The sequence below is a fragment of the Salvelinus alpinus genome, chromosome 8 (genome assembly GCF_045679555.1).
Source record: "Salvelinus alpinus chromosome 8, SLU_Salpinus.1, whole genome shotgun sequence".
Lineage (NCBI taxonomy): Eukaryota > Metazoa > Chordata > Actinopteri > Salmoniformes > Salmonidae > Salvelinus > Salvelinus alpinus.
Window position 1 is genome coordinate 64,653,178 of NC_092093.1, and position 20,276 is coordinate 64,673,453.

At 46.4% G+C, this 20,276-nt stretch overlaps 1 protein-coding gene across 4 annotated transcripts; it reads left to right on the plus strand.

The window, feature by feature from the left end:
* The first annotated feature begins 4,694 nt into the window (after positions 1-4,694).
* LOC139583497 (MAP7 domain-containing protein 2-like) lies at positions 4,695-16,585 on the plus strand. Of its 4 annotated transcripts, XM_071414648.1 has the most exons (14): positions 4,695-4,925; positions 6,845-6,980; positions 8,441-8,530; positions 9,736-9,825; positions 9,995-10,113; positions 10,200-10,321; positions 11,743-11,939; positions 12,182-12,320; positions 13,210-13,390; positions 15,315-15,419; positions 15,520-15,577; positions 15,802-15,946; positions 16,020-16,309; positions 16,450-16,585. In XM_071414648.1, the coding sequence occupies exons 1-13, from the start codon at positions 4,743-4,745 to the stop codon at positions 16,300-16,302; spliced, it is 1,848 nt and encodes a 615-aa protein (XP_071270749.1). In that variant the 5' UTR covers positions 4,695-4,742; the 3' UTR covers positions 16,303-16,309; positions 16,450-16,585. The 4 variants fall into 4 exon arrangements, with proteins under 4 accessions (XP_071270749.1, XP_071270750.1, XP_071270751.1 ...); XM_071414649.1 differs by lacking the exon at positions 4,695-4,925 and having other exon boundaries at positions 6,319-6,980; positions 10,019-10,113; XM_071414650.1 differs by lacking the exons at positions 4,695-4,925; positions 8,441-8,530 and having other exon boundaries at positions 6,519-6,980.
* The last annotated feature ends 3,691 nt before the right edge of the window (positions 16,586-20,276 follow it).

The following is a 20,276-nucleotide window of genomic DNA, read 5'->3' on the forward strand; positions in this document are numbered from 1 at the left end:
ATGTCAACAACTACAGACCAGTATCCCTTCTTTCTTTTCTCTCCAAAACTCTTGAACGTGCCGTCCTTGGCCAGCTCTCCTGCTATCTCTCTCAGAATGACCTTCTTGATCCAAATCAGTCAGGTTTCAAGACTAGTCATTCAACTGAGACTGCTCTTCTCTGTGTCACGGAGGCGCTCCGCACTGCTAAAGCTAACTCTCTCTCCTCTGCTCTCATCCTTCTAGACCTATCGGCTGCCTTTGATACTGTGAACCATCAGATCCTCCTCTCCACCCTCTCCGAGCTGGGCATCTCCGGCGCGGCCCACGCTTGGATTGCGTCCTACCTGACAGGTCGCTCCTACCAGGTGGCGTGGCGAGAATCTGTCTCCGCACCACGTGCTCTCACCACTGGTGTCCCCCAGGGCTCTGTTCTAGGCCCTCTCCTATTCTCGCTATACACCAAGTCACTTGGCTCTGTCATATCCTCACATGGTCTCTCCTATCATTGCTATGCAGACGACACACAATTAATCTTCTCCTTTCCCCCCTCTGATAACCAGGTGGTGAATCGCATCTCTGCATGTCTGGCAGACATATCAGTGTGGATGACGGATCACCACCTCAAGCTGAACCTCGGCAAGACGGAGCTGCTCTTCCTCCCGGGGAAGGACTGCCCGTTCCATGATCTCACCATCACGGTTGACAACTCCATTGTGTCCTCCTCCCAGAGTGCTAAGAACCTTGGCGTGATCCTGGACAACACCCTGTCGTTCTCAACTAACATCAAGGCGGTGACCCGTTCCTGTAGGTTCATGCTCTACAACATTCGCAGAGTACGACCCTGCCTCACGCAGGAAGCGGCGCAGGTCCTAATCCAGGCACTTGTCATCTCCCGTCTGGATTACTGCAACTCGCTGTTGGCTGGGCTCCCTGCCTGTGCCATTAAACCCCTACAACTCATCCAGAACGCCGCAGCCCGTCTGGTGTTCAACTTTCCCAAGTTCTCTCACGTCACCCCGCTCCTCCGCTCTCTCCACTGGCTTCCAGTTGAAGCTCGCATCCGCTACAAGACCATGGTGCTTGCCTACGGAGCTGTGAGGGGAACGGCACCTCCGTACCTTCAGGCTCTGATCAGGCCCTACACCCAAACAAGGGCACTGCGTTCATCCACCTCTGGCCTGCTCGCCTCCCTACCTCTGAGGAAGTACAGTTCCCGCTCAGCCCAGTCAAAACTGTTCGCTGCTCTGGCACCCCAATGGTGGAACAAACTCCCTCACGACGCCAGGTCAGCGGAGTCAATCACCACCTTCCGGAGACACCTGAAACCCCACCTCTTTAAGGAATACCTAGGATAGGATAAAGTAATCCTTCTAACCCCCCCCCCCTTAAAAGAGTTAGATGCACTATTGTAAAGTGGTTGTTCCACTGGATATCATAAGGTGAATGCACCAATTTGTAAGTCGCTCTGGATAAGAGCGTCTGCTAAATGACTTAAATGTAAATGTAAATACTTTTATTTTGAAGGCGAACCGCAAATTCCACCTGTGTGAATCCTTATTGTGGCTAGGTTCACATAGGTGGGTCCGACCACCATTAATTAAATAAAAACTAATTAATTAGGGGTATTTTAGATTATGGCACCTAGCTAGATAGTTAGCTAAAATTGTTTGCATCCATCAGCTAGCTAGCTTTTTTATGACCAGCACTGTCCAGAGCTTGGGGAAGTGTGTCTGCGCTCGTGCGGCAGCGGCAGGTGTGTTAAAACTTTACCAGCATCATAGCATACATATCGGTGATTCGCTGTGACATATGTAACACGAGTGATAGCGTAATCAATGTGTAACAACTACGTTAAAAAATCATGAACGTGTTAAATTGTGACGTGCAGTCATATTCAGGTCCTGATTGGTCAAATAGTGTTATTTGACTTATCTTTTTTGACACACAAAGACCCAAACGGGGTTCCATATCGCTTCGCCTAGGAGCAAACAGAGCCTAGGTATGCGGACCCTTTCGTCACGGTCAGAGTGGGGATGGTGCAGCAGGAGAGAATATAATATACATATTTGACACTTTTCACAATACTGAGCCAAACTAAGTCGAGCTGTAGGCCTACTGGGCTGGATATCTGTTCACTCTAACTTCTCCCCATCTTATATTCCTGCTGCTTCAGAAATGTAGCGTGAACCAACCCTTTCTCAAAATGGCAGATGCCTTGTCTCATTTTCTTTATCCAGGGCAACAGATAGGATCTGACACGCACATGTGTGAACGTTTATTTGGTGTCGCTGTTCCGAATGACACACCCCTATGAGACCCAATTGTCTCGGCTCACTGCCCGTATCATGCAGCTCTTGCGCATCACGTTTTCTATAGGCTCTCAGACCTTGGTAAAAATGTTGTGTGCGTTTTCATGACCATTATTAGGCTAAAAAATGTATGCCGATGTCTCGTTGGGGAGAGATTTGGAAAGAAGGGATAATCCGATTTCTGCGTGAAACGGAAGTCTGAAAGAACCTGTAAATTGCATTGAAATTAATCCCACCCCAGAAATTGTCAATTGCAGCACCATGACCAAACGACTACATAGGGGATTATAATAGCCAGCCTGGGTAATGTAATTATAAGTCAATGGTCACATATAAAAACACATCTAGTGCATTAAGTCCAGGCTATTGCTACAGAGAGGGATTCCTGCAGATGAAGGAATGCCTACATGCAGGACCTCCCGGAATTGTGGGCCACAATTGCACCATTCTCTCTAGCCCTACTCCAGGGCCTAAAGCCTGTGTGCCCTTCGGCTTCTTTCTTGTCAGTTGGTCTCTCTCAACCCTTTTATGTTCTTCATTATGGGAGTATTTTCCCCAACATCTTTATCATAGACCCTTCTGCTGATTCTAACATCTTGATGTTATATGATGTTCCCTCAGCGCTATTTTTAGTCTATGAATAAACCTCTGGAGGGCGTGTGTGTGTGTGTGTATATATGAGAGAGAGAGAGCGAGAGACAGACCACTGACCAGGCATGCGTACATTCTGATGTAAATAATGACGTAATGCAGTGCTTTCGCGTGCATGTCTGGTACGTGTGCTCGTCTGTGACTTAAACTCATAGACAAACCAAGCCAATATGGATTAAACTGTCATTAGCAAAAATAAGCTAATTTAAAATAAAAATAGGTCAAGTTCATCAGATGGACTTCAATTCCATTCGAAGACAGTCAAATATTCACTTCCCCTGTTGGTCTCTCTCTTTTTGGCATCCCTCCACTCTCAAACTCTGTTTCTCTGCCATGTATCTCTCTCTCTGTACGGTTCTGCTGCAGTCGTATTCAGGCTGATTTGATTTGTTACTGCTGTTCTGCAGTGGCCGGCGGGAATCAGGAGGCATCCAAACACAGGGACAGGAGTGGAGGGAACAGAGATGACCACAGTCGCACCCGGTGCTCAGCACGAGGTGACAGGTGAGATGATGATGTTGAGGTCTCAGGAGTTACAGGCGGGTGTTTTGATACTAGTCTTGGGATAACAATATTATTAGGGGATACTTTTTTTCTCTATTAAATTGCTTTTCTTTTGCTGTAGCCTAAATGCTTTAAATTGAAATTAAATATGTCTGTATTGATTAAAGAATCGGTATGTTTGTGACTAGAGCATGTTACTATAACTCACTTGACACAGGGAGTGTTTAGCAAATGTTTGGATGTCTTGATGTTAAAAGTGTGTGAGTTATCTCTTAACATAAGCTGTGTTTGTCAATGGGGCAGATCTGACTCTGCATGCATTTACATATCTTATGAAAGAAAAAACACTAGCTCATTGCGTGCTGTGTGCATATAGTCTGCATATATAGTAAGTGTGCATCTCTCTGTATGTGTGTTTTTGAGCATAGACACGACCCTCCAGCTCCTCTTGTTTCGTAGTTTATATGTTGATTGACAGTGTTTAAGATAGATAGACATAAACCCCTGACCTCTGACCTCTAGCCACAACAGATTGACAGCAGGTTTATAGAGCTGTCTGTCTGACCCTGACAAGGAGGGATGACCCCCCGGTCAGCTGGATGTGTGTCCCTTCCCCCTTACACACAGACAGGGTCAGGAATCGTCTAGGGAAATTTGATGTTTTACTGACCGGAAATCGAACTTAGAAAATATATTTCTATGGAATCGTACCCTTGTCACATGCGTGTGTAAAGATCAACTGTGTGAGCCCACTGAGCAAAAGCCTAAGCATTAGCTCTGGCCGCTGTGTGTGTGTCAAGTGTGGGACTGACTCTACCCTCCAATGAGCAGTCATGACCTCGCCTTCCATCACCAGGACAAGGCCACTCACCAATGGGCACATGTCCCCTTCTCGCCTGTCGTCCAATCACAACAGTCCAGCAAGTAAGCCACCTCTAGTATCATACTTATCTGTTTCTTAACAAAGACCAAGCTAAGCTACCTACTCCTGGACTAAAATGCAATCCGGGTCTGTGTAGCTACCTCCAATACTGGCTGATCTACTGTAGTTCGTTGTTCATTCAGCAACAATATACTTCAACCTCTCCACTGATTTTAAAGAAGTATGAAACACCTGCTCTGAGTTTCTCTTCTGTTCATAATTGCCTTCTATGTGCTCACTGACTCTCTATCTTCTCTCATCCTCGTGTGTAAGGGTCACCGCGGATGGACAGAGTGCAGCTAGTGAGAGGGAGGAGAGAGAGAAGAGTCAGGGTATGAGTCACACACACATACACACACATTCAATAAACCAATATGAACACGCTGTGTGTGTGTGTGTGTATGTGTGTAGAACTAGGAGAGTTTCTGCGTGATAAAGAGCAGCAGCTGGAGCATTCTTCGGAGGAACGAGGGAGAAGGATGGAGAAGCAGAAAAAAAGAGAGGAGAGGAGGGCAGCAGTGGAGGAGAGGAGACGACAGCAGGAAGAGGAGGAGAAGGTCAGAGGTCAAACTACTATGCACCCTCATTTTTTTGTCCTTTCCTCAACTGCTCCTTCCAACTCCCCCACACCCTGTTTACCTCTCCCTCTCTCTGTTTTGGGTTGAGTATGTTCTGCCTGTTGGGTTAGATTAGATGTGCTTTAATGGTGAACATCTCAACTGATGATTTGAAATTGATTGGGAGACAGCCCATCATTGCAGACAGACTCTCCCGTTTATGTTAATATATTAATGATTGGGCGGTCTCTGCACCATGATGTCATCGTTGGCGTATCATGTGTCATTTCCTGGAATCAAATATATCTGTCACACACACATGGATATGAATATTTGATTATGTGTAGGACCAGATAGAGGACAGAGTTTCCATACGATACAATAGGATGTGATAGGATATGAGGCCAGTGGTAGCCTATAGAATTGATGTTGGTTGATTACTGCAGAATTATCAATTAGATATGCAAACAATATGAGTTAATGTATTGATAAAAAAACACTGCTGATTAATCTGTCTCTGGTTATTTAGGTGTGTGTGTTCTGCTGTAGAACTCTGTCTCTGGTTATTTAGGTGTGTGTGTGTGTTCTGCTGTAGAACTCTGTGGAGGTTCTATTTTATCCTGGCCCTGGTCGGGTTCTGGGTTGCCATAGCGATATTGTCCGCTATCACCTCAGATGACTCTCTCTCTACCTCTCCTCCCCCTCTGCCTCTTTCTTCCTCTCCCCCACCCTCAGCTTCCCTCTATCTCTCCGGATCTCTTTATCGCTATCTCTCTCTTTCCTTCTCTCTTATCGATCTTCATCCCCCTCATCCATCCCTCCCTCCTCCCCTTGTCCTCTCTTGCAGTGGTGTGCGAGTCCCTCTTTCTCTCCCAATCTGAGGTGGGGCTTTCCCTTCCTCACAGAGAATACCGCAGCCTTTCCCCAACATACTTAAGATACCCAACAACTTATACAGAAGATTTACAGCAGGTCATGCAATGCATGTGAGTTGAAATGTGTATAGGAGATTGATTGAAATGGGAGTGGGTGGGTGTGTGTGTGTGTGTCTCTGGTAAATGACATCAGAGCTTCTGTCTCTCTCTCTCTCTGCTGTAGATCTCAGTAGTACAGACAGGCAGGAGTTAACCCACCAGAGAAAAACAGTCACTGAGCAGATGAAGAAGGAAGGAGGGAGAGATGGAAAGATGGAGGGAGGGTTGGAGGGAGTGAGTTGAGAATACAAAGGAAGAGAGTTGAGAATACAAAGGAAGAGAGTTGAGAATACAAAGGAAGAGAGTGGAGAATACAAAGGAAAAAAGAGCATCTGCGATGTGACAAATGCAACCTGTGTCAGTACCATAGAGTACCCTCTGTGTGTGTATATGTCCCTATGACGTGTCTGTGTGCACTCAGTTGGGTGTCGTCAACAGAGGGGAAGGGAGTAGAGGTTATGTGTTGTCCCTCTAGCTGGCTAAATGCTTCCTCAAATAGAATCAGTTATTAGAGGGGGGTGGCAAAAGGGGAGTGGGAAGAGAGATAAAAAAGGGAGGGGAAGGAGAGAGAATCTAGGGAGAAAGAGGTGAGCAGAGAGAGAAAGGGTGGAGTGAACAAGTGAGGGGAGGGAGAGTGACAGAGCAAGAGAGAGAGAAACAGAGCTACCTAGAGGGAGCGGCAGACACCGGCGGAGACAGGGATAGATAGAGAGGGATAGATAGCGAGTCTGAGGCTCTGGTATATTTATCAGTGAGCAGCAGACAGTGTGAGTGATTAAACGAGTGAACAAACTGACACACTTGGAGAGAAAAAGTGGCGAGGCTGCAGTGGCTCCGGTAACCATGGCGCAGCCGTCTCCATGTGCATCACCGGGTGTTCGTCGTCGTAGCGACGGCTCTGTGAGAGAGTGTCTATTTTTCCCCGTTTTGGAACGTAATGAACAGGAGAGACTGGAGGCCTTGGTGAGAAGACGGGAGAGAGGGGGAGAGAGGGAGAGACAGATGGGGGAGGACAGCAGAGACTCTATGGAGAACAGGCCTAAACGCTGGACCTGGGGAGGACCGCCTGGAGGGGGAGAGGGTGAGTACACTGGGGAGGAGGAGGGTGAGGGCATGGGAGTCAAACCGGAGGGAGAGAGGGGGAGGGGAGAGATTGACAGGAGGTATGGAGGTTTAGGAGGTATGGGATGACGTGTGTGTGTGAGGGGGGACAAAGGAAGAGAGAGAGGAGAGGGGTTGATGGGATGTGTTCAGGATGGGGGAAAGGGTGGGGACAGTTTAGGACAGCTACATGGAAAAGGAAACTAGAGAAGAGAGGGGAGGGATGGATGGATGAAGATAAAGATAATGGGGGCATGTGAATGAGAGATAAAGGACAATAAGAAGAGAAATGAGGGGTGAGAGAGGGAGGACAGAGACCAGAGAGAGAGAGGGGGAGGACAGAAAGAGGAAAAGGGTGTGGAGGCTGCAATGCAGGGGAGGACAACGCTTTGTCTTAAACTCATCAGCTTGGGAGAGGCTGCTGTGTGTGTGGGCCAATAGTATTATGGCCCATAACATTACTCTGTGATGATAAGAGAATTCTGTCTGTGTCACTGTCGTTTACCCTGCTGTTACAGATGTGAGTTTAGCTGAGGAATCCTGTGTGTGTTGGGTATATCTCTGTTTCTGTGAAATGCTGCTACACTCCCTCAGTAGTGTTTGCGTGCGTTGGGAAACAGGCCTGATTCCTGGGAGGGGCCTGAAATACGTATCTAACCACACACACACACACATTGACGCGATATTTACTGCGTATGTAAACATCCATTGTTGCGTTAGTGTCTGTCTCTCTCTCTCTACACACACACCCCTTGTCATCTGTCTAGGCCTGATGTTATGGCACTGTTAAGGCTAAGGGTATTATAGGATTTGCAATTGCATTTGTATCTTTATCTGTGTATTTTCATGGTATGTGCGTACGTGCGTGCATTTATTTGTTTTCAGCGATGACGCTCCCATCAGTGAGCAGTACCGGAGCAGTAACCAGACTCTGTGACGCATTCATAATGCAATCAATTATTCACACACCCCATCAGGCCTAGGATGAAGTGGAGAATCGGCCCCTCTTATAGAATACACAGGCTACCACATTCTTCAACAATACCTTATAGAATCCTACAGAATAGCGGCTCTAGAATACAAACGCTGGTAAAGTCTGGCGTATCAGCACCCATTCTATTCTTCTTCAATTACTGATCAAAACATGACTATATTTCACTGGGGTGATAACCTGCGGATGGGCGGTAGATCTGAACTGAGATCAGTTGATGCCGCATCATGCAGAGTATCAGCTTACACAGCTCCAGTCTGACTGCAGTGCATCGCGTGCGTGTGTCAGAGACTCATAGGTGTGTGCGTGTATACAATTGCGCCACGTAGGTTTGTGTACGCAGTACATATGTGAGTATAAATTCAACACTCAAGTGTGTGTGTATGATTGTTACGCCCAGGTGCGTGTGTAACGCTTTGCTTTCTCCGCTCTGACACACCTGCTACCAGGTCACCCTAAGACCCCGCCCTCTCATGCTATTGGCTCAGCTCTGCCTCATCATCCCGCCTCCGCTGCCAGCCCCAACCAATCCAGGAACGGTACAGACCACCTGACACCCTTAGCGTGATCCACTGTCTGCATGTGCGTGTATATACCGTACATGTGCTGTTGTTGTGTGGCTGCATGCATGTTGTGCTTTGTGTTGCCAGTGCAAGACCGTTATTCCCGCTTCTGGGCAATAAAATATTACATTGTATTCTATTGTCTGTATTCAAAAAAAATAATATTTTGGCCCAAGCAGCCTATGTCCCACCTCATTGGTATGCTATGTGTTTTGCAGTGAGTTCTGCTGCCTTCCTACATAGGAGTGTTTGTGTGTTCATGAATATGGTTATGGTTGTGTTCACCACACATCAAGTAAATGTCAATGTGTGTGTTTGTTGTCTCCCTTTGGTCTTTGGGGTCTGTCAGCCCCCCCCCCCCCCTTGCCCAATCAGAACAAAGAGTTTATGTACTTCCGGTCTGTCTGGCCTATGGCGACGCTTGGTGATGCACACACAGTGTTCACAGTAGGGGGTCCAACTACCCCCCCCCCCCCCCCCCCTTTATCAGGGTCTGCCCCTGCAGCAGTCTAACCACACACACACACACACTTTATAGGATATGCAGCAGTCTGGTTAAAACCCTCCTCTCTCCTTTGTGCTAGACGGTCTGTGTGTGTGTATCCATGTAAATATGGAACATATGGAACATCTCTTACTATACAAGACTGAAGTCAAACTGAAGCCCGATCAGTGTGTGTTTGGTGGGATTGATGGTTTGGTGTGTGTGAATTTGTGGCATAGTTGTGTGTTTTAGATAGTGAGTTGTGTTTTATTAGTTGAATGGTCTGTTCACTAACTGGAGTGACGTTTTAGTTGGAGTGTTCTAGTGGTGTGTGTTTGTAAAGCGTGTTGTGTGTCTCGTATTTGTGTGTAATGTGATTTGTGTCACTGTTGCTCCAGGTACAAGTTGGTCCTAATCACAGATAGACATATCTGACCTTAGCTATTTTCTCTACCTACCTCCCTGAAGTGTGCACTCATCTCTCTCTCGTGAAGATTGGTGTAAGCAATTAATACTTTCCATCATATTTCAGTCCATTCCTAACCTTCCCCATGAGCGGAAGTGAATGAGTGCACACATCAAGGATGAGGGTAGATAATGTGAATTCAGTATTAGTGGTTAAAGACGACTCATACCTCTTCATGTCCCTCTGGGGTGGAACGTCTGACTCTTTCTCCCATCATGCATCTCTCTACAGTGTGTGACTTCCTGACACCGCCCTCCTCAGACCAGCCAATCACCAAACGGCTCTCCAACTCTTCAGCCTCCCTGCACTCACCAGATAGAGGTGTGTGTCTGTGCGTGTGTGTGTGTGTGTGAGTCGATTCATGAGGACGTGTGTCTAGTGTTGCCAAGCAACAGTATATAATATGACTCTCTTTTATGTATTTTTCTGCACCCCTCTGTTGGTGTGTCTCTTCGTTGTCCATCTCTCTGTATGCTCTATGACTATGCAGTGTGTGGTGTGTCCCCTCGTTTAGCGTCCCCAAGCCCCCAGCGGCCGGCCTACAAAGGTTCCCCCTCCAGGAAGACCAGTAATGGGCCCCCGGAGGACAAGACCCCCAAAACACCCACAGTCGGTACCATGTGTGTTTGTACATGCATTTATATTACCAAATTAGAATTCTGAGCAAAACCTGACTTCTTCTGTTGTGTTTTTAGACAGAGAGAGGCCCCGCCCCCTGTCTGACTGACTCTTCAATGAGACGCCTTGAATCTCCGACCACTCCGACCCGAAGCTCCTCCCCCAGAGCCCAGAGCAAAGGACTGGGCACGCCCAAAAGGTACAGAAACGTGCAGTAGCACACACATAGGTTATCTGAACATTGTGGGAGTGTTGTGGGCCGTTGCTGACCTTGTTGTTGTGCTCATTGTTAAGTACTGCAAGGTTGTATGAAAGGTTCAATTAAAGCAGTAGGGGTGCTTGGGTAAAATCACTGAGGAAGCCAAGCCATAATACAACCTATATTGTGATAATTATGTTGTTCGTTCGTACGCCACCATGATATACAATAAGGTCGTGACAACAAAAAGACAAGTCACACAGTGGTGGAATAAATTCAACTATACATATGTTTGTTTCATCAAAAACCAGAGAGCAACATCTGTCCGGTGACGTCCACAAAGCAACTAATGCATAAAACAAACAGTTTTATGACCTGCAGCATGGTCAAGCATGTTAATGTTTTCGACAGTTTACTAACCAACTACTGATTTAGAACCACAGAGTTACTGCAAGTCAGCACAAGGACAACAGGAGCCCTCCTCCGCTATTCCAGCACCATTTCAACTTAAACATTTAAACATCATCAAATCAACAACGCTATATTTGCTTAGTTTAATACACTGAAAACAAACTTAAAGATACCAAAAACAATTTAGTCCAAACAATGTTTCTAAATATCATGTGGCTGTCCATGGTACTGATTTCTGTCCGTGTGTATGCACACATGTGTGTTGGCAAAATGGTCTATGGTCTATGGCTCTGTCATAGACTATACTTTTAGTTTTTGTTTTCATAGGCTACCTAGCTAAAATATTTGCATGGGAAACAATGAACCATCTAAGTTCGTTAGCTAGTTAACGTGAGCCTACATCTAGGCTACATATTGAACTTCAATCGTCATGCCAGTGGCACAACATATTCATTTATGGTTAGATCAGAATCGCCGTCATAATCATTGGCCTGTACAGAGGATTAAGTCAAAACCACAATCCAAATCCACATCTCCATCCATGGCTTAGAAAAGGGACGATTTAGCAAGCTAGCTACTGCAGGACATCAACACAAGCAGACCAGAAACACACTGAAAATGACGTTTTGCTTAGGAAGTTATTTGATTGGTGTGAAGCCAAATTCAAACTGGCCTCCCTTGGGGTGTTTTGCTGCACCAGGACAACCCACAGTTGAGCTCAGCTCAATGCTGATTGGCTAATTATTTTCTAATGTTTTTGATGCTTGCTGGCATCAATCAATCAAATGCTACTGCAGCAACATGTTATACTATTTTGGTCCAGACAGCATCAGATACATGGGCTATACATACTGAGACAGAGGGGCACTGTTTCCCTCACTTGGATGATTTCTCCGGTGAGATTCAGAATCGAAAATTATTGTTTTTATTGGTGGAATATTTGGGGAAGCCTGGCTTCCCTTGGCACCCATGAATACACACCACTGAATGAAAGTGGATTGTTATTACAGGGTGAGGTCAACTAAGAGTCGTGCCCAGTCCCCCTGCTCTCCGGGACAGTATCCTCCCTCCCCCCTCCGCCAGCGAACCCCGGTAACTGAGGGCAACCAGGAGGCCAGGGGTCATGGCACCCTAGAGAGGAAGTCCTCTAAGCTGGACGCACCAGAGAAGAAGACCTCCAAGTCCTCCAGCAGAGACCTTGCGGCAGGTAAGGTGTGTGTGTGTGTGTGTGTGCCTGCGTGTTTGAGCAGTTGGAGAGATGATCAGTGAGCTCAGAATTTACCACTGATATGCTCTGCCCTTGAGAGGAGAGAGAGGTCTGTAATCTGAGCCACCCTAGACGAGAGAACAGAACGCTTCAGAGAAAACTGCTTTTATCAGTGTCTGCTGTACCCCAGTCATCTCTGTCTCTTTCCCTCTCCCCCACTGCTTCCCTCCTTCTCCTCTCAGAGTCTCCAGGTACTCCCACAGGCAGGAACGTTGCCGGGACAATGGATGCGGAGGAGGCTTCTAGACTGTTGGCTGAGAGGCGGCGTCTGGCCAGAATACAGAAAGAACAGGAGGACAAACTACGACAGGAGGAGGAGAGGTGTGTGTGGGGTATTTTCGTTTTATTTTTGTTCTCCCCAATTTTCGTGATATCCAATTGGTAGTTACAGTCTTGTCCCATCGCTGCAACTCCCGTACGGACTCGGGAGAGGCGAATTTCAAGAGCCACGCGTCCTCCGAAACAAAACCCTGCCAAGCCGCACTGCTTCTTCACATACTGCTCGCACTTGACACACTGCTCGCTTAACCCGGAAGGAGACGCTAGAGTGCGATGGGACAAGGAAATCCCGGCCGGCCAAACCCTCCTCTAACCCGGGAAACGCTGGGCCAATTGTGCGCTGCATCAGGGCGTCCCGGTCACGGCCGGCTGTGACACAGCCTGGGATCGAACCCGGGTCTGTAGTTACGCCTCAAGCACTGCGATACAGTGCCTTAGACCGCTGCGTCACTCGGGAGGCCCATGTGGAGTATTTGAATAGAGCAGTGTTCCCCAATTGGTGGCCTGATTTTATTTGCCTCCCAATGTTTTCTGAGCTAAAAAGGAAACAAACAATTTTTTGTATTTTTGTTGGACATTAAAGAATGTAAAAACACCAACAAATCAGCTCCAAGTGATTGTAACTTTGGAAAACTGTTGCAAAATATTTCAACGCATAATAGAAATATATATGTGATTGTATATAAATGTAAGCAAGGTTTGAAATGATTATGTTTTAGCCAGATATTATATCTTGTGGTCAATTTGCAGACAACAAATGATTTGTAATTATGTAACGGCCCCCTGACCATCCACTCCAGAAAAAAATTGTCCCGCAGCTGAATTTAGTTGATGATCCTTGGTATAGAGCGTCTGGCCAGAAGGATGTGGGTATTTAGAGTGTATAAGGTGTGTGCGTTTTCTCACTGTGTGTGTGTGTGTGTGTGTGTAGGCTGAGAGCGGAGGAGGAGCAGAGGAGAGAGCAGGAGGCACAGGAGCGGCAGGCAAGAGAGGCACAACAAGCGGAGGAGGAGAGAGAGAGATGGGAGGAGGAGAGGAAGACCAGAGAGGACGAGGAGAGAAGGACAAAGGAGAGACGTTGGAAAGACATGCAGGATCAGCTGGACCGAGAGGTCAGGGGTTAAGTCTCAGGGGTTAAATGTCAAACCAAGAGGCATTACTGCAGCATGTAGGCCTGTCTAAGATGTGTAATGACAGAGTCAATATATATATATATACAGTGGGGAGAACAAGTATTTGATACACTGCCGATTTTGCAGGTTTTCCTACTTACAAAGCATGTAGAGGTCTGTAATTTTTATCATAGGTACACTTCAACTATGAGAGACGGAATCTAAAACAAAAATCCAGAAAATCACATTGTATGATTTTTAAGTAATTAATTTGCATTTTATTGCATGACATAAGTATTTGATACATCAGAAAAGCAGAACTTAATATTTGGTACAGAAACCTTTGTTTGCAATTACAGAGATCATACGTTTCCTGTAGTTCTTGACTAGGTTTGCACACACTGCAGCAGGGATTTTGGCCCACTCCTCCCTACAGATCTTCTCCAGATCCTTCAGGTTTCGGGGCTGTCGCTGGGCAATACGGACTTTCAGCTCCCTCCAAAGATTTTCTATTGGGTTCAGGTCTGGAGACTGGCTAGGCCACTCCAGGACCTTGAGATGCTTCTTACGGAGCCACTCCTTAGTTGCCATGGCTGTGTGCTTCGTGTCGTTGTCATGCTGGAAGACCCAGCCACGACCCATCTTCAATGCTCTTACTGAGGGAAGGAGGTTGTTGGCCAAGATCTCGCGATACATGGCCCCATCCATCCTCCCCTCAATACGGTGCAGTCGTCCTGTCCCCTTTGCAGAAAAGCATCCCCAAAGAATGATGTTTCCACCTCCATGCTTCACGGTTGGGATGGTGTTCTTGGGGTTGTACTCATACTTCTTCTTCCTCCAAACACGGCGAGTGGAGTTAGACCAAAAAGCTCTATTTTTGTCTCATCAGACCACATGACCTTCTCCCATTCCTCCTCTGGATCATCCAGATGGTCATTGGCAAACTTCAGACGGGCCTGGACATGCGCTGGCTTGAGCAGGGGGACCTTGCGTGCGCTGCAGGATTTTCATCCATGACGGCGTAGTGTGTTACTAATGGTTTTCTTTGAGACTGTGGTCCCAGCTCTCTTCAGGTCATTGACCAGGTCCTGCCGTGTAGTTCTGGGCTGATCCCTCACCTTCCTCATGATCATTGATGCCCCACGAGGTGAAATCTTGCATGGAGCCCCAGACCGAGGGTGATTGACCGTCATCTTGAACTTCTTCCATTTTCTAATAATTGCGCCAACAGTTGTTTCCTTCTCACCAAGCTGCTTGCCTATTGTCCTGTAGCCCATCCCAGCCTTGTGCAGGTCTACAATTTTATCCCTGATGTCCTTACACAGCTCTCTGGTCTTGGCCATTGTGGAGAGGTTGGAATCTGTTTGATTGTGTGTGGACAGGTGTCTTTTATACAGGTAACGAGTTCAAACAGGTGCAGTTAATACAGGTAATGAGTGGAGAACAGGAGGGCTTCTTAAAGAAAAACTAACAGGTCTGTGAGAGCCGGAATTCTTACTGGTTGGTAGGTGATCAAATACTTATGTCATGCAATAAAATGCAAATTAATTATTTAAAAATCATACAATGTGATTTTCTGGATTTTTGTTTTAGATTCCGTCTCTCACAGTTGAAGTGTACCTATGATAAAAATTACAGACCTCTACATGCTTTGTAAGTAGGAAAACCTGCAAAATCGGCAGTGTATCAAATACTTGTTCTCCCCACTGTATATATCTCCAAGGCCATGTTGCTAGCAGTTTCAAATCCATGTGGTTTATATATATGGGTCTCTCTGCTACATTGTGCTTTTAGCCTTGAATAAACTCTAACCTCCCTACTTCTGCTGATCTCATGCAATCTGACCCCACATTATGTCTGACCCACAGCTTCCTTCGTTCTTATCAGTTCAGGGCATTAATGTTTTGCATGTGTTTGTGTGCAGAGAGAGGAGGCGTGTCTGCGTGCTTACAGGGAGACAGAGAGGAAGAGGCAGGAGAGAGAACTGTTGCAGATACAGGAGGAGCAGGAGAGACTGCAGAGGAAGAAGGTTAGCACACACCTACCCCCCCCCCCCCCCCCCCTCCCCCGATACGCTGCCATTTAAGCTGTTTTCCTAAACTCCTGTGTGTGTGTGTGTGTGTCCACAGCGGATTGAGGAAATCATGAAGAGGACACGTAAGAGTGAGACGGACTCCTTATGCCCAGGTATAAACAAACAAGAGCGTGCGCACACACACACAGGTGTACTGTCTGCAGGGTGACTCAGCAGACAGTGGGCCGGCCAGGGTTACAGCTCCCCCATGTGGTGGAGAGGAGGGTCTGTTGGGTTGTATTGTTTGTCTTACAGTATATATGACTCTTGACCAGTAATGCATTAAGGTTTTGAGCTACTATTAATATGGTGTGTCTAACCCCCTCCTCTCTCTCAGGTGTGTGTGAGGTGAACGGGGGCCAGGCAGGACATGTCAGGGAGTTGGATCAGGACGAGTCCCCCATCATCACGCTGGGACCCCTGGAGAGTAAGAGCTGTGGAGGGGACGAGCTGTCTGACGGGGTACAGTCTATGGACGTCAGGTGAGCTGCACACACACACACACACGTCCCCAATTTTTAACACTCATTTTTCATACTCTGTGTGTCTCCCCAGTCCAGTGTCCAGGGATGAGTTGGGTAGCGTTCAGGAGTTCTCTCCCATCAGCGAGGGGTTAAACAGCATGAGTAACACCCATACCCTAGAGCACCTCCTGGATCTCACCGCCCAGCCAGAAACGTCCCTTTACCCCATGCTGCAGGCCGGCAGTGCTGCAGCCCTGGGAGACCTCAACAAGAACCTGCTGATACAGGATTATAACCCCGCCTCCTTCACTAGCTCTTCCCCAAGCTCCGGCCAACTTCTCCACAGCCTCAGCCCTGGCAAACTGGACATCTAGTAACCAGGTAACGGGTTTGACCGGGGTAGGCCGTCATTGTAAATAAGAATTTGTTCTAAACTGACTTGCCTAGTTAAATTTTAAAAACTCACAAACGAACACACACTGTACAGCTCTGCTCTAATATTCATTCTCCTCTTCCTCCAGGGCGTTGGGTAGAACAACTAGCTGTTGGGTGCAAAGAGGAGCTAGGAGCAGCAAGGGGGTCTCTCCTCTCCTTCTACTTCCCCCCATCAGAGAGAGACCAGCTCCTTGCACCTCCGCCCTCACCCTCTTTAGGGGAGAGACCCTCCCTATGCACCCCCGGCTTCCACAGAGAACAACAACCGCTCAATGTATGGCTCGCCCTCATCTATACAACTCAACCACAGGAGGCTGCTGAGGGGAGGACGGCTCATAATAATGTCCGGGAACGGAACAAATGGAATGGCATCAAACACCTTGAAACCATGTGCCTGACGTATTTGATACCATTCCACTAATTCCGCTCCAGTCATTACCACGAGCCATTCTCCCCAATTAAGGTGCCACCAACCTCCTCAACACATCTACTGCTGAATTCCCCATTCACACACACACACTGACATGTACACACACGGTTAATACTCTCCTGGTAAAGTAAAGCTTTTTCTCTGTGTCCTGGCTGTATGATATTGTGCATAAAGGTGTGTCAGTGTTGAGAGGAGGATGATGTAATAGTATGGTTGTGTTATCCTCCTGTAGCATTAATTATGCGGTTAACACTGACCATGTGACCCTGTAGCATCTTCACTAGAGAACACCTCTCCTCCTCCTGTATATACTATAGTCACACAGCTGTTAACTAGCTCTAGGTAGAAGTTGCCCCTAACCACAGATCTAGGATCTTTCTAACCCTCAATAACCTTAACTATTGGGGAGATGAAAATATAGTCTGACCCTGTATCAGTGGTTAGTGGCAACAGTCGTTACAACGTCAGGTTGTAACGACTGTGTATGGAGTTTCTGTCTGTCAGTGTTTCTAGTGGTGGAAGGTTATATCCCACCACCACTGATGTGCTGCACTACTGTTTGCCAGGACTCAGGAGTCTATTCGACTACTATCGGTACTTAGAACTCAGCTAGCCAGTCTAGATATGTTAACCTCCCGCAACTGGAGAAACCTACTCATCTACAGATGTGGATGATGTAGTAAGACAAAAGTCTGGCCTCAGTTGATATGCTTTTGTCCACCACCACTCCATAGTGGTGCATCAAAACACACGTGGAAGACTGGAGCATCTCTGAATATAATCTCTGCAAAAAGAAATGAAAACTGTGAATGGTGTTGTATTTTTTAGCGATTTACAGGATTGGGGGATGTTGAAAAGATGTGGCGTGTGTTTTTGGCTCACTGTGTGTACGCTAGCTGTGGTGTAGTTAGTGTGCACTGTGTGGTCGTGTAACAGCTCTGAAAACACTAATCTCTGCTCTGGAAACACTGCTCTCCTTATCTTGTCTCTGCTCTGAACTGGACTGTTTATGCTGCAACTACCAGTCAAACTACAGCAGGGGTCTCCACCTGCAGTCCTGGAGGGCTACTGCGTGTGCAGGCTTTCGTTCACACCTGATTCCACTGATCATGGTTCATACTGAAGACTGTGATTAGTTGAATCAAGTGGGTTTGGGACAGGGCTGAAACAAAAGCCTGCACACCCAGGCCAGTAGTTCTCTAGCACCAAAGTTGGAGAACCCTGTCCTACAGTATCTCACCAGTCTGTGTATTCACTCAGTCAGTCAACTCTGTAACAGACTCTGGTGTGCAACAGCTATATTCACTATGACTGTGGCTTTACCTCATGGAGATTTATCTCACTACAGAGGACACTTCACAGTCTGCTGTCTAATACTGCTGTGAATTCTATAATCATACATTCTCCCTGTACTGTAACTGTCTTGTTCGGATCTTACTGTAACACTTGCCTATGCTTTGCTCTGGGGTAAGGTGTAGCTCAGCATGTGCGCTCCCTCTCCTCGCTGTTTCAATCTCTGTTTCAGTTCCCCCTGAAGGGCAGTGTAAGGTGTCAATCATTCCTCATGACCCAGCTAACCTTGTGAGGGGGAACACTCTGAATTGTGTGCATTAATGGCTGTAATAATGATGCTGTATCTCAATTACTGGACTAGAGTAGGGAAAGGCCTGGAATGTCCACTTATCTTTGCTGTCTTCAGTGCATTGGACTCTTGATTTAGTTAACATGTATTTACGTCCATCTCTCTTTCTGTACTCGTTCATTATCTCATGCTTTCAGAGGCTGTTAACATTCATTGTATCCTAAGGGAAAATGTAGTTAAATCTTAAGTTAAGGTCAGAATGTTATTCACTAAAAGTCACTTAACACTGATGTCACTGCAGCTTGGCGGAATATATAACTGTAGATGTGGTGCATGGTTCTAACTGCTGAAAAACAACAATAAAACATCATCAAGCCATGTTTGGGACTTTGTTTATCAACCAATGGCACAAACAGATACCTCTGCATTGGTCCGTCTCACATGGTACACCTTGATGTAAAACATATTTAGAAAGATATGGGATATAGAATACAGTAATGGAAGGAAATATGTCTTGTGAAAAATACATTATTTTACTGTGAGGTTTATTTCAAAATTGTAGGGGACACACCATAGACTTAGTTAGACGACTCATCTTTGTATCTGTCCCATTATTGCATCTGTGAGAGCACGGGCATTGCCATTGAGGCCATCTACAGTACATTTTCTTCTTCTATTGTGTTTGAAAAAAGCATAAAGCTTAAAATGGTGATTTACCGCCACCTGCAGCGCTGGAGTTCTAAACCAAATAGCGTGTGTCATTAATTGACTGTGGCCACTAGATTGGCAGTGACATAGCTTAATGCCATGTACAATCCAGTTAACCCAATTTGAAGAAGCCAACGCTCTGATCATTGGCTGATCCTTCCCAACCCATAGGAATCCCCACCCAGTTGACTACTTTAAAATGGTGGAAGCCCTCAATGGCAATGTCCATGCAAAAACAGGTTATTTCTAGGTAAAGTATCTCTATGGGACACACCTAGGGTGTATTCATTCTGCCTGATTCTGTTGAAAGTGAACGAAATCGGACAGGCCCTACCAGAATTTGTCCAATAGAAACTCTTGTTTTGCTCTTTTCTTCTTAAACGGTTTCTGTAATGAGTACACCCCTAGACTTGGGCTATGAAGAAACAACTTTCATAGAGTTTCTGGAAACATTCAAGCTTACTTCCAGTGTCAACGGCAGCTGTGCTGTTGATGTTTTGGAGTTATGAGCACGTTGTTTTCAATGTAATCTACTCACATTCGCATACAGCGTTTCTGGCTGTTGACATCTTTCTAGATTCGGTTTAAAAGAGCGCATAATGCCTGCAAACGGCCTCTAAGACAATTACTGGAAAAACGTAATGGATGTTTTGTGTGCAAAGGTGACTTGAAATAAGACGTTTTGGACGTCATTGATCACGTGCGTCTGTATTATTTATTGCAATGGTCGTAAACTACAGCACAAGCGAATAAGAAGTCTGTAAAAACTGGAATCGTTGTGAATGCAGCTTAACGTTTTTGGGGTCATCATGATTTCACAGCCGAGGCCTTGCAAGAAATCCTGTCAGTGAATGTTCCGCTATTACATGCCCCTGAGCCTGTGTAGCAGTGTATTTTGGAATGGACTGTGATTGAAGAAGTGGGATGGGTTTTATTTGTTGACGTGTCTATTTTCTGTATTTTGTATGATGTCGTTTTTCTCCATTGCCCGCATTTTTTTTTTTTTTTTATCGTTCCTTACCCCATCCAGCTGGGACTCCCGAGTTGCGCAGCGGTCTTAGGCACTGCATCTTAGTGCTAGAGGTGTCACTACAGACCCTGGTTTGATTCCAGACTGTATCACAACCGGCCGTGATTGGGAGTCCCATAGTGCGGTGCACAATTGGCCCAGCGTCATTAGGGTTTGGCCGGGG